The sequence below is a fragment of the Sinohyriopsis cumingii genome, chromosome 1 (genome assembly GCF_028554795.1).
Source record: "Sinohyriopsis cumingii isolate HCF-2022 chromosome 1, ASM2855479v2, whole genome shotgun sequence".
Taxonomy (NCBI): domain Eukaryota; kingdom Metazoa; phylum Mollusca; class Bivalvia; order Unionida; family Unionidae; genus Sinohyriopsis; species Sinohyriopsis cumingii.
In genome coordinates this window covers 128,106,569-128,121,458 of record NC_142961.1, presented here as the reverse complement: position 1 = coordinate 128,121,458, position 14,890 = coordinate 128,106,569, and the positions used below count along the sequence as shown (strand labels likewise).

The 14,890-nt window shown below is 36.1% G+C and overlaps 1 protein-coding gene across 2 annotated transcripts in view; it reads left to right on the top strand.

Moving 5' to 3' along the window:
- The window catches only part of LOC149807844 (receptor-type tyrosine-protein phosphatase epsilon-like), a 154,577-nt gene extending 150,370 nt beyond the window's left edge, over positions 1-4,207 (top strand). For both annotated transcript variants that reach the window (XM_089971382.1, XM_089971380.1), the window contains 2 exons: positions 717-852; positions 1,805-4,207. In XM_089971382.1, coding sequence (XP_089827508.1) covers positions 717-852; positions 1,805-1,885 — 217 coding nt within the window. In that variant the 3' untranslated portion in view covers positions 1,886-4,207. The remainder of the gene's footprint in view (positions 1-716; positions 853-1,804) is intronic.
- Positions 4,208-14,890: the final 10,683 nt, after the last annotated feature.

Genomic DNA, 14,890 nt, shown 5'->3' with positions numbered 1-14,890 from the left:
TTATATAATTCTTATATTGTCAGTAATAACCCGACGATTGTTTGCTGCATACAAACTCATGCAGCATAACTCATTCCTCGTAACCGCTTTCATTCTTATTGTTTTGATTTGTAGACTAATTCACAAAAAGGTACATAGTAATTTCAGTTATATTTAATCGACCATACATTATCGTGTATTAATATGTACCTTTTATGTTTTCTTATTTTTTCCGACGACATTTAACACTGATAAATTTATAACAACACAATTATGAATATTGTAGGATTAAGATCTGTATTTGATAGGTTATGTGATAATGCAGGTATAAACTGAAATAGTACCTTACATTAAAAAAATATTTGAAATATTATCTTCCCGTTAATATCCTTTGTAGGTAGTTCGTTTGCTAATATAGGTGTACGCCGAAGACCAGATATATCTTAACAAGGTCAATAACTTCTACTTACCTTCATATTTTACCACAGATAGAAAATTATATTAAATAGTATTGAACAATGTAAGCGATTATGTATTTCTTAATTAAATCTAGATGTTGCAGTTCACCGGAAAAAACTATTCTGTTTACAAGCCAGCCTCGGAAGAATAATAATGTATGTAGAAGGGGTTTGTATGGGATTTATTTTCCGCCAGATGGTTCTCACATTCCTTAAATATCAAATTGATCCTTTTACGTTACAAATGAAATATATACAATGCACTATGATTTGAACCAGGAACGGCGCTGAAAAAAGTGGCTTGTTCTGTGTGATTGCCGCCTTGTTAGAACGGACCAAAATCGAGCAGGATGTTGCTGTGGAACAAATAATTAAACAGATGAGAAGTCGACGACCTCAGATCATTCCAAATGTGGTAAGATGCGTTATCTTTATTAGCTATTGAACTATCATTTTATTTTTAAATTGCTAATCAGTGATCTAGTAAACATTCTTTAGGATATATAAATGCAAACTAAAGTTGTTGATTGCTTATTGCAAGAGAAATATGAATTATCTTGCAATTATTAAAATAATTTCGTCAAGGAAATGTATTTTCAAGAGACTTTAGGAATCGAAATGTTAATGATCTTGTAAGATCTGTTAAGGCAATTATAATATAAGCATTACCTGAAAAAGCACAAATGAATTTGCCTTCTCGTTCACTTAAAACAAGGTCAAGATTATAAATTCCCTAATCTGTTGGAGTGTTGAACATAATTACAAAACCTACCATGCAACAAATTGAATGCGATTATTATCTAGTAGTAAGTATATTGCACTGTAATAGGGGTAATGAGGATTTCGTGTACAATAATAAGTATGTTGACAATGATAGCCTCAAGACATTCTCATGTTCATCATTATGATCGCGATAATTCAGATGAATAATACGTACAACTGCACACATTTTGTAACTTTAAGAAGCTTAATCCAATATTTGTATTTGAATAACCAACTTAACCTTCAATTACTGGGGTTTTCTATCTTCTAGACGAACAAAGATATCAATCCCAGCCAATGAAAAAATTGATCAATTGCGTAAACAGTCCAAATTTGGAAGAAGCTGAAATATCAAGAATGAATTAAAAATAATAAATCGAGCTGGTTAAAGAGCATTCTTTTTTCAAAATAGATGCAGTGGTGATGAAGATCAAATTTTGGTCTCCACCATAATCATCGTAAATTTCTACATAATATAAAAGTAACTGCTTAATACACCGAATGACATTCGAAGTCCTTTAAGTGGCTACAAATATAGCATACACTTCATGGCTTGTCATATAGTTCATATTAGTTATGTTTATTATATTATTTATCTATTCCAGGATCAGTTCAAGTTCTGTTACGACGCTATGTTGGCCTATCTGAATCAATTTGATGCCTATTCCAATTTCACAGGACTGTGAATAAGACTTATGCACGTGTCAATGTAAATAGAACACGCATCATATTAATAACCTCTATTCCCTAGCTTAGAACGTGGTTATTAAAATCCACACAAGTAGTTATATAATGTATACATTCAGTTGAAAATGTATTTTAGTTCTAGTTCAACTTTGTTTATTGACTGTTACCATTATTGCAGTTAATTATAGTGACTGACATTATAGTCTATAATTGACAAAAGAATATAAACATTGTAGGATTTATGTAAACGTAATATTGCTTTTAAAGGAATCGTGCTTATTGGCAAAATTACGCTTACATCCATCTACACACCAATATCGAAATGGCAAGACTTAATTACCAGATTATTTCGCGTGACTTGCGAATTTGTGTCTGTTTTAGATCTTGTCTAGTCAGTGGTACATTTCAAATCAAGAATTCGAGTCTTTCCAAGTCTAGTTTCACGCAATCTATGCTTTTTCGTTAAATACAAATTATGTGGAAATGACATGAAACGTCTATTTTTGTGCTTTCTGCTAAAACCGTTTACTCACTTAATCATAATTGTAAAATTGTCAATATATAATCATGTATATTCGTTTAGCTCTTATCATATATATTATGCTTGTATTGTTAGCTATGGTGATACCTGAGAAAAAGTTATATAGCATTAGAATTTCTAGCTGTGGCTAATTCTATTTTATAATTTCGAGCTTTCGGTAATATCCAATATGTTAGATTTAACAAATGTGCAAACGTACATGCAGTCATATACCTGCTGTGTCCTGTATTTAATTGAAAACATACATTTAGTTTTGCTATAACTTGTATTACTGACTTATACAGGATGTTAGAGGTCATGTGATTAATGCATTATTGCGACAGTGACACTCTGTTAGTTATGTTTATCGCAAAGACACTAAATATCAGCCGAAATTATTGCAAATCCTCACCTTGATTCGAGAATCAACTACTTATTTCCAAACTCTCCTTAAAAAAATAAATAATCGCATTATCAGTATATTAATGAACAGTGATAAAGCAATATTGTGTACTGAATTTAATTATATGATACTTTGCATATCTTCATTGCTATAGGAAATAGTGTACAATGTCCACTTGAGATTTGTGATATGTTATAAGATGTGAATTCATAATACTGTTAAGAGTGGGGATAAATCAAGCCAATGGAATGCACTTTCCCGATGCGTATTAGGTATTCAAGCAGCAGATATATTCTGGACTTTTCAAGTTTATTACGATTTCCTTATCATTTTAGTGAAATGACCCTCAATTATAATAAATTTTAAATAAGTAAATGTAGAGCGAATAAAATACAGTATAGTTAGTTCTAAACGTGTAAGCCAGATGGATGTTTTTGTTTCTGCAACATTTACATCTGAAAAATGTTCAGATCAAACCTGTAAATGTAAATGTTGATGTATAAGTGTCATTAGTGTGTAAAAGAAATCCATAATTGAACAATCATGTACATCTCAATAAATTGAATAATGCATTTATTTGCAAACTTTCATACTATATTCCACTTTCTTTAGTGATGTGATTTGTATATTATACGGGCATCTGTTTAATATCTCTGTTCTAGTATTTGCTCTCGTATAATTTATTTTCATGACAAAAGCATATACAAATAATTATGTCTAATTTCACAACGATTTCAATACTTCAGAACAACAATTGCGTTTATATAATCTGAATATTGTGTTTACTCTTTGACGTTTTGTGTGCATGATTTAGTTTCCTTTTAAAATTGTTGTATTCAAAATACATTATTTGTATGAGCCAGAAATGATATGCATGCTCGTTGATTTAAGAACTATTACTCAACTGTTTATGAAATTAGTGTACTGTAATTATCTTATATAAGTTTCTAATAAATCTACTGCAATTTTTAATATCATCAATATTTTTCTTTAGGAAATAAAAACACTATAAATATAATACGTGTGTGTGTGTATGTGTTCGTTTGTGAGTGAAAGACCTTTTTAATATATATGTTCTAGTATTTGATCTCGGATAATTCTTTGTCATGACAAAAGTATCTGCAAATAATTATGTCACATCTCATTTCACGACGATTTCAATACTTCAGAACAACAATATTGCGTTCATTAAATATGATTAGTGTGTTTACTCTATTGACGTTTTGGATGCTTGATTTAGTTTCCTTTCAAAACTGTTGTATTCAAAAGACATTATTTGTATGAGTCAGAAATGATAGGCATGCTGGTTGATTTAAGCACCATTACTCAATTGTTTATGAAATTACTGTACTGTAATTATCTTATATAAATACTGAATAAATCCATTGCATTTTTTAATTCCAGCGTTATTTTTTTTTAGAAAATAAAAACACTATATATATATATATATATATATATATATATATATATATATATATATATATATATATATATACATGTGTGTGTGTGTGTGTGTTTTGTGTGCTTGTGTGTGCGTGTGTGAGTGAAAAGATTTTTCCTATGCAAGCACGTCCAAAAGTATGTCGCTCAACCAGGACAGTATGAGTTCAAGAACATTAGTAGTCCGACATAAATGTCTTCAAATTTTTGTATCTTATTAGGAATATCTAACTTTATACGCCCTGTCACGTTCCCGTGCTACAAATAAATCACCGTGCTTGATAAACATGAATCCAAGATCTCGCCTTTTTCTCAAAGTTTATCAGCTGTAAACACTCGCATACGCCTCCAAAGTACATTGTGTTGAAGCAAATTTGATCGTGCGTGGAGCAAGAAAGGTTTTCTCGAATATTACTGCGTGCAAATTGCTTGTTCTTTTTTCCGCCTATAGTTCTACTTTTTTGTGCAAATGTATCGAATATTTGTATTCTCACTAGCAAAATTCCGATCTCGGTCGCGATAATTGTTTTATCTTCAATGGTAACCGAATGTTGCTTTCTAACTGCATTATGAATGCGTGCGCCACAGCTTGATTTTGTGAAGAAAACAAGACGTGTTCCCCTTAATATAATTGTGATGAAATTCGTTTAGCATTGCATCCCGCTACCCTACTCAGTGTGTTAGTGATATTGATCATATAATATCTCCGATCGGTGTAGCTACTATAATTCCAGGAACACCAGGTGAACTTTTTATTGCCACAAATCGTTTTAACGCGTCGGAAGTTTTGAAAATCCATCATCGCCATCGCCAGGTATGATTGCAAAACAGCCATAATATTTCCATACGCATTGCGGCCGGGTGGAACACGTGCACAAACTTACAAGAAAGCTTTTTTTCCTTTCCTGGTATGACTGACATGCAATAATATAAAACATCATCCTGGGGAGTAATTTTTCTCCGGCAACTGTTTGCACATTACACAGAATACACCCCTGCTTGGTGTCACTACGGATCGTTCTCGTTTTTGTCCAATGACTGTTACGCTGAAACGTACGTTGTTCCATAAGTTTGGGTTTTCCTTTTGCCGAAGGATTTATCGTTGGGTTGATACAATTTATGAAAATGCTCTCCCCGAAGGATTTTTGTCGGTTAATATTAATTCATCGTTGTAGAGTTAAATTAACAAGTTCTTTTCACAAACACACACCTAGGAATTGGCAATAGTTTGTTTGTCGGCGAAATTGGTGTCAACACCGCATACAGTATATTCGCCTTACGCTATAGCACTACACAAGAGGGAGTGTCTCAAAGGTCATAAATTCGTGTAACGTATAGTACTTCGAAAATAAATCGAAGGGCTCATTCGTTTACGCTTTCCTAACAGAAAAAGGCGATGTTGACATTTTTTAGGCTACGTACTCGCCGACTTAGCCTAATATTTTCTATGCATACACATGGGCAAATGAACAAACTTTAAACATAATAATAGAAATAATGCTTGTAACTCAAGTGGAAACGTAATTGTGTTTATTATATCATACGGAACATGGTTGCAAAATCTGCAAAAATCTACAATTATAGGTAATGATTTAAAGGTGGAAATTGTGAAAAGAAATAAACTGAAAACCTTCATGTAAGTTAAAAACTCCATTTACTTTGAACATTTCCTGGGTTATAATTTTAGACTTTTTCCCAGCTGTCTTGTTCCACTGCTACAACCTCCTTAGTTGTTGAACAAACCGCCATCACATGATACTCGCCAGTCAGCACGTTTATGCTATGATTGACCCTTATTAATTGCTTTAAACGACCACTCCTTGGCTCTCCACACTACATTGTTTTCTAGACTAAACGAACTGGGAATACATTCAACATTACTTAAATGTAAACAGAAGTGAAAAATGATACTTTGTTTCAAAGCTGGCCATCGTAGAACAGGACGAAGAATTTCAATTATCTCCCGTACACCCTTTATGGCTCAAACATTAAAAATAGACCGTTACTTTAGATAACACAATTCAAATCCCTATCAAATCGTCAACTTTTGTGTCAATTATCGAAAATATACCTTTGCGTATTGCACTATTCAATGCTTAATCAGTAGGACAACCGGAAACATGGCAAAGAAGTCAGGCGATGAGCCCAAGTGTGCAGATCTAACATCCGCCGCTTACTCCATCACGTCGTTTTCCCACCACTCTCGCGGAGTTGGAATTACTGTCATCACAAATAACTCATGATCAAACGACTTAACCACACCACAACTTTCAATTTCTATTACACATCGTTTGAACTAGTACAAACCATACTTACACTGGAACAGAGGTGGCTGCATTTGTTCTGCCTTTACCGCACTCCTCAAAGTAGAATAAACAAGCTGACTCTCTCTTTTTGAAACAGTTTCCGAATCTACTGAAGTAAGGAAATTCGATAGGTGGCAACCTGATTATTCTTGGAGATTTCAACTTTCACTTTGACTGTCCCGGAAACCCAAACACATACAAACTCCTTGATTTAATTAAAGTATTCAACCTCACACAGTCATTTAACCAGCCCACCCATAAAAATGATTATGTATTAGACTAGATTCTTTATAAACATTATGACAATATTATACGTTCCTCCATGTGATCCCGCGAACTTACATCATATCACCACCGCATTATATGCCATCTTGACGTGTCAGTTCCTACCCTCCACCTTTATTTGCTACTAAGAGAAACCTCTGTTTGATAAAAAAGAACCAAACTAATGCATGATATCCAAGTAAACCTAACAACTTGCCTAGCTCCTACAGCAGAACAACCTGATAACTGCCTGCGTTCATTGCTCAGCAAGTGTGCCCCAGTCACCAAGTGCAGAGTATCAATTCAAAAGTGTTCTCCATGGTATAGTAATGTTGGGGACCAGCTTCGCACAGCTAAAACATACCACCGTAAAGCTCAGAGGCTTTGGCTTTCAACCAGACTCACTACTCATAAGCAAATATATGAAGCCGCTATGAAAAATGTTACAAATATAATCCATGGAACGAAATCAGCCCACTGCAGTAATAAGATCATGTAAAGTTCTAGCTGAAAAGAGCTCTTTGAAATTACTAAGAAGCTAATGTCATGGAAGAAATGTACATCACATCCAACTACTTTTTCTCTAGTCGACCTTCCAGACCTGTTTGCAAATTTCTTCCGTGAAAAAGTAGTAAACGATTAGGGATAAGCTTGACAACACAACTGCAATTGATTCGTCTCACCACATAGTTGAACAATATTTTAGCGGCAACTATTAGTAGCATTTTAACCTGTCTCTATCGATTTAGTACGTACACTCGTAATGAAGAGTACACCAAAGTCATATAAATATAATCCAATTGCAGCATCACTGCCGCATGAGTGCTTCGATCCAGTAATGCCTTCATTAACTGATGTTATTAAGACCTCTCTCTCATCCGGGGAATCATTCTTCAAAACTGCCATTGTAAAGCCTCTGCTGAAGAAGCCAACACTAGACCATAACGATTTAAAGACCTACCGCCCAGTTTCTTATCTCCCATTCATATAAAAAATCTTAGAGCAGGTTGTTCTATCCCAGCTTGTATCTGATCTGAATTCAAACAGTCTGTATAGTGATGTTCAATTTTCATCTCGTCCTTGCCACATTACTAAAGCTGCTCTTCTAAAAGTAGTTAATGACATTCTCTTTGCTTTGGATAGCGGAAAGATTACAGTCCTCACCCTCCTTGATTTGTCTGCAGCATTTGACAAAGTAGACCATTTGATACGAAAAGGAAGTCGTATGGACAGCGCTGTTTTGCGTACCATGGCCCAGCAACATAGAACAAATTGCCCGCTGAAGTTAGACACAAAGACAGTGATCAGAATCAAGAGTGCTCTTACAACTCATTTATATCGACTGCAAGAAGAAACTTAAAAACCTAATAATGTTCCCTAACTTATGTTGTATGGTTTTTAATTTCATGGTGTTTGTGTTTTTGAAATAATATCATTATATATGTTTTTTATGTCATAGGTTTTGCCTAATGTAGTAAAGCGCTTAGAGCTTTTAACGATTATGCGCAATACAATGTCCTCATTATTATTATATGAAAAGCATCCACTTTACAAACAAAAATGTTTCAGGATTCACCTGTATATTGATTATTGTTTTGAACGTCATAAAGATACTCTAAAAATTGAACGAAGACTCAATATCTTCTCACAAGACCAAACTAGAAGTTCATATAGTTGACAGCATAGTATCTGCTGTGGATTACCCTAACATATCCATTCGATAATGTATTTTCTATGTTATCTTGCAAAAATAAGTTAAAATGTGATTGGAACTGGGAACTTCAGGACATCCTCCTGTAACACGATAACCGGGTGGGATTTTCGGATTTACAACAGAACACATCTGACGATGATATAAATACAATGCTTAATAATAGATGCCTTGAATGAGCAATTATTTATGAATATGTGCTTGTATATATAATCCAAATATTGGATTTAATTAAGATACGAACGCACAGACTTAATGATGAAGAATACAAATAAATTAATTTAGTACACAAAAATCAAAGGGTGAATGGTTCCCAATGATTTGACGATGAAACGATGAATATAGTTTACTCAGGTAGTAAACAATGTACAATTTCACTCATGTACTAAAATGCATTCACTTAGGTAGCGAAATTAACGTGATAAAAAATAGCGACAAATATACAACTTATCCTTTACAGTCCCGAAAGATACATTTGGTTTCACGAGCCCCAAAATTAGCCCACGGCTAACAAATTACATGCACGGAGATACACTACGTCATCAGTACACTGTTTGAGCTCCACGGCTCCGACAGTTCAGCTTCACATCTGCTACAGATTCCGGACATTCGGAATACTTCGAACACTCAGAACACTCCCAACATTAGACCCTCCGGACACTCCGGATATTAGACACTCCGGACACTCCGAACATTAGACACTCCGGACACTCCGGACATTATACACTCTGGTCACTTCAGACAAAGACACTCCGGTCACAGACACAGACACTCCCGTCACAGACACAGACACTCCCGTCACATACATCTCTACAGCTGAAGATGTCCAATTCCTTGAAGCAGACTTCCGGTTTGACAAGACTATTCCGTATTGTAAAGAAATTTACGTACGGTGAGGTATTTATACACAGACAGTATGTGCATTATAGGCATTCGGTTCGTCCCATCGAGATCTCTTCATACGTGCGGGCTGGGATTAACCGAACTCACTATTTCGAAATACGACACAATATGCATAAATCACCCTCAGGTATCGTTGTACACAAAACAGGAACCCGAATACAGGTATTCAATATATAAAGGTGTTTAATTCCGTGACACTCCCAATGGCTTCAAGAGAGATAGGTAGACATGATAAGTTTCATGCAAATGGTTTAAATGTGTAACCATAAAGTGGAATATGAGAAAATGTAAAGAACATACATAAGCACATATGGATGAAGATATAGATAGATAGATAGATAGATAGATAGATAGATAGATAGACAGATAGATATATATAGATATATATACGAATTACGCTCGCCTAAGGACATTTATGGGATGTGTGATTGGGTCTACAATGCCCCGCCAGATTTGTCGTGTAACGTGCTGTCAAGGGCCAATATATTTAAAGCTTTCAATCACGTGTTCGGCCCAGCCAATCGCAATAATCTCGCTCCGACAGCGCGCGGAAGGATTCTCTCTGATAGGGACTGTGACGTCAGTTGAGCTAATTTCCTTGTCTGAGTGCGGACGTGTTTCCTTTTCCTGTAGAAATTTGTTGTTTTTTTTCCGTTGTTTTCGGTTCACTTTGTTAGTTACCTTCCTCATTTCCTGGAATTTTGACCATGTCGAATAGTCCTGAAAGTTGAGTATTTACTTACATTATATTGTTTCCATTCCACAAATTCTGCTAACGTTTCTTTCATTATACATTAAGTCACACCCATACTGGGTCATTCCATCTGTAAAAGATTGCAGCATCAATTGAAATCAAAAATAGACGATCTATTGAGTCCCGATTTTAATATTCGGCACTATTCTAAAATGTATATGCATGGGGTTAGGGACAAAATAGTCGACACAGTTATCTGGCTCGATCTCTCTCTCGTATGCACAAATAAATAAAACCATAAAGCTAAACGTAGATATACTTCCCATCGTCTCGTGCATAAATTCATTTCACAAATATAATATCCTACGAGTAATTGCAAATGACTCCACGTTTGTTGCAAGCTTCAATAGCTCAAATGGCATAGCATTTGTGTGCCAAATCGTTGCACTTCAGTTCAAATATCCAAATTAATTTATCTCCAAATTCGCGATCTATTAATGGGGGTATATGTATAACCCTAGTCTTTCGGTTTTGTTGATTTATTCATCGATCTGATATTGCAGCATAGGTGCACCTTCCTAACACCAGGATTCATACTGTCTTTGAAGGTCTTTGACAGCTTGGGAAAAATGGGGTAGCATTTTCAAGGCCTTGAAAGTTTGGGAAAATCAAGCTGATTACTCTGAGGTCTTTAAAAGTATTTGAAAATTGAATTAAACCCCAACATTTTAATTTCTTTCCATAATCACAAACAACATTGTCCAATGTTAGATTTAGATGTAGTCGAGTTTTTCTGGTGTCTATCTTTTGAAGACCCGTTCAGTTTGATTTCATCATTAATCTATATTATATTATTTTGCATTCTTTGTTTTCTCATATAACATGACTTACATACATAAAATGTTAGCGAACCTAGGTCTTGGAAATCTATGTTAGTGGTCTTTGAAAGATTGGGAAAGTCTATGAATTCATCATTCAGTATTCTGTATGAACCCTGTAATATGATTTTATTCTGGCTTTATGTACCTTTGTTATGCGGTGTCGATTATGGACAAAACGTTGTAATATATTGGAAGATTGAATTTCCTGTCGATGGGTGGTCACAGGAGCCGTTTGTGCAATAATAACAAATATGTCCAACATGATGGTGTCATACTTTGTTAATACTTTATGATTGTTCGAAATTCGAACTTTGTCGACCAATTTTCGGTCGTTTCATTCTGTATAACTGTGTTGACAAGTGGTCTTTCGGTTTGGTTGGTCTTTTCATCAATCGGATTGACAACGTAAGTGCACTTTCTTGATTTGACTTTGCATGGTTTTGTGAGGTCTTGTGTGGCTTTCTCGGGCTTAGCAGTATTTAGTTGGACCCTTTTCTTTTAATTGGTTCTGTAACACTATCTTGTGTTTTCCAGCTGGGTCCGTACCACTGGATTGTGTGTTAGCCAGTTGGATGTTATGATTACCTGTTAATTACTTTATCATGGCCTGTGTGTTTACCAGTTGGTTCCGTACCACTGGATGCTATGATTACCAGTTGATTCCTTTATTACTGGCATGTGTGTTTACCAGTTGGTTCCGTACTAATGGACTGTATGATTATCATTTGATTCCTCATCAGTGGCATGTGTGTTAACCAGTTGGTTCCTTACGTTTTACGGTTGCTACGAGTTTCATGCTTGGCGTACTTGGGTCCCGCACCTCACTATTTGACACTTGATTAGTCATTGATGCTTTCTGATTCCACCACTTCGCTCCATGTTAATAGGTTTTGTGTTTCCAAGCTGGTTTAGGCCCACTGACCTGTAATTGTTCTCCTGTTAACGGATATGTTGAATTCCGCACCTTAAAACAATGACCTATAATTTTCATAATGTTTTGTTCTTTTCTTAATTTTTTCTTTCTTAGCATTACCAAGTTTGTGCCTCATCTCACTACAGTGAACAGTGATGTTCATAACTTTATAATAAGGGTTATTCATTTGCAACAATTGCTAAGTAGTAATACACTGAAATGTATGTAAATAACTTTTTGTGGTATTCGTTACAGAATATCTCTTACATAGAAGGCAGCGTTGCAAATGGCAGTGAAGGAAGCCATACAATCAAGATCCGAAATCCAAGAGGTGGTGAATAGGCCCATTAAAAAGGCACCATTGTCAACGCCAACGGCCGCCAACCCTCAACCTGGATCATCCAGGGAAGGGGCTTGGATGGACCCCAATAGTCTTAATGTTATAACTTAAGAGGTCTCCGACAGGCTTACCACCCAAGTGACCCAAGAGATCGATGACAAATATGATCAGCTGGTAGCTTTGTGCAGGCCGTCCACGGAAAATGGTCCACAAACTGGGTTTCACCTTGGACCCTCTGTAGCAACGGACAACAAACCAGCAGCATCCATGGTCTCCCGCGCCATTGTGGAAACCAGGGCTTCACTTACAGGTACGGCTGTGGATACAGGTAACGTTGTCCAAATCGTCTCTGCCTCCGGGGGCATTCACAATCAAAATTTGTAAGCTCGTCGGTCATACCGTCAAATATAATTCCTGATAAAGTTAAGGCAAACAAATGGGAGAGCTCATACATAGGTTTTCTACCCTCATGAATAACTCGCAGGATGCTAGTTTCAAATTTCAGTTAGATACGCACAGTACTGGTCCTGTACTTAGCATTGTTCCAAAAATTATGAACGCCCAAATCATAGTAGGACATTGGATTCTCTCTACATATATAAAGCGGCTGGGTAGGGGGTGTTTTATAGCAAAAACAGACATACAAAATGCTTCCATATTCTTCCTATTTGCTCCATGCAATATCATTGTTTTAGCTTTTTGTGGTGGAAAATTAGTGTTTTGACAAATGCTTACCAGTGGTTGTAGTTAAAGTTGCAAGATATTTGAGACCTTTTGCAATTCTCTTCAATGCGAACACAAAGTTATCTATAACATACATGAACCATATTTTGGACTAGTTTTGATACTAGATGCAACTCGTGTCCAATGCCAACAGAAGTTCGATCTCTACCTGACTGTATGTGCCAACATCGGCGTTACTATGGCTGCGGGTAAAATATTTTCCCCATCAAGAACCATGACGTAACTCTGATATGAATTGGATTCCGTGAGAATGGAGGTTCGCCTTCCCACGGACAGACTAGAAAAATGTAATAAAGTCGTACATTTATATCTTGCTTGAAATAAAATTACTCTCAAGGAATTGCAATCCATCATATGTACTCTTAACTTTTCCTGCGCAGTTGTTTTGCCGGGACAAACTTTTCTTAGGCGACTCGTCAACTTGACAATTGGCATCGCAAAATCACATTAGATTAACAAGAAAGCTTAAGGGCATGGCAAAACTTTATAACCGGTTTTAACGGTAGAACCTTATTATTACCGGGCATTTGGCTGACCTCCGACATGTTGGACTTGTACACAGATGCTTCTGCCTCAGTCGGATACAGTGCCATCCGGGTCACACACTATATATATGGTATCTGGGATCAGACATGGGCATATCAAAATATGACGCTTCTAGAATTCTATCCGATCGCTCTGGCAGTTGAGGTCTAGGGGGAACACTTTTCGAATAAATGTTTATATTTCCACACTGACAATCAAGCCTTAGTTGAAACCATAAACAAACAATACTCTAACAAAAATCAAGCATTTCATTTCAAGTCTGTACTCTTTTCCCTTAAATTAAATATCTTGGTCAGGGCATAACATATACTGGGTATACGTAACAGACTCGCCGATGCCCTTTCTCGCCAACAGGTTTCGAGTTTTACGCCATGGCTCCCTATGCGGACTCTTCATCGGATTCTGCTTCCTCCAACCTTGCCAGCTAGAGCGTACGCTTGACCATTTGTTTAAAAACATCCTACACCAAGCTACACAAACCACGTATAAGTGGGCTTGGACGCTATATAAGAGTTCACATCTGACAATTTCACCGTGTTCTCTCTATCAGTTTCAGTAATCAATATGAGCCTTTCAGATGCATTTAAGAAATGCATAAGGTTAGGCTAGAAGGTCTCAGCTTTTATCCCTTCAATCACTTTTTCTAAGATCGCCATTCCGCCGTGTGTGCTAATTCCTCTTTCAGATCTCGTGGGTTTCACAGACCTAGAATCATGTGCATCGACCGTGCTTTACTGTGATATCATTCACTCGACCCGGACTAATCAGTGTCTACCTGCCTTTTCGACCACCAGGAGTGTACGAGGGTACTCTAACAGCTCCGGAAGACCAACAGCGCATTCAGGAAGTACACACATCCTTTTTAATGTTTCTTCCCAATCATCCATTGACGCTGGATATATTCTAACTACCGGGGAGTATGCGTGTGCTCTACTGCCCCGGCAATACATAATCATCGGTTTACTTTTCATCAACATTCATCTTTGCCCCACCTACATTTTAATGGTTGCCAGAAATACATCAGCTCTGTTTGCTGTATTTCTCTTTATGGCAGTTGCAACCTCAAAACATGTCTGTATTATATGGTATGTCTCATTGTTCAATTTCTTATCACGTTTACGTTATAGACTTTTTCTACATAGTTGTGTTATGCTGTAAATACATAACAAATATTTCGTTCACTTATATCATTTATGTCAAATACAAAGTCACGAAAGTGGCCAGCATCAAATACAACGTTTGTCTTTGTTTTAATTATGTACCCATATACTTTGACTTTGTAATATTTGCACGACTGACCTAGGGTATTCTGTCCTTTCATTCTCTATCTTCCTCTTGA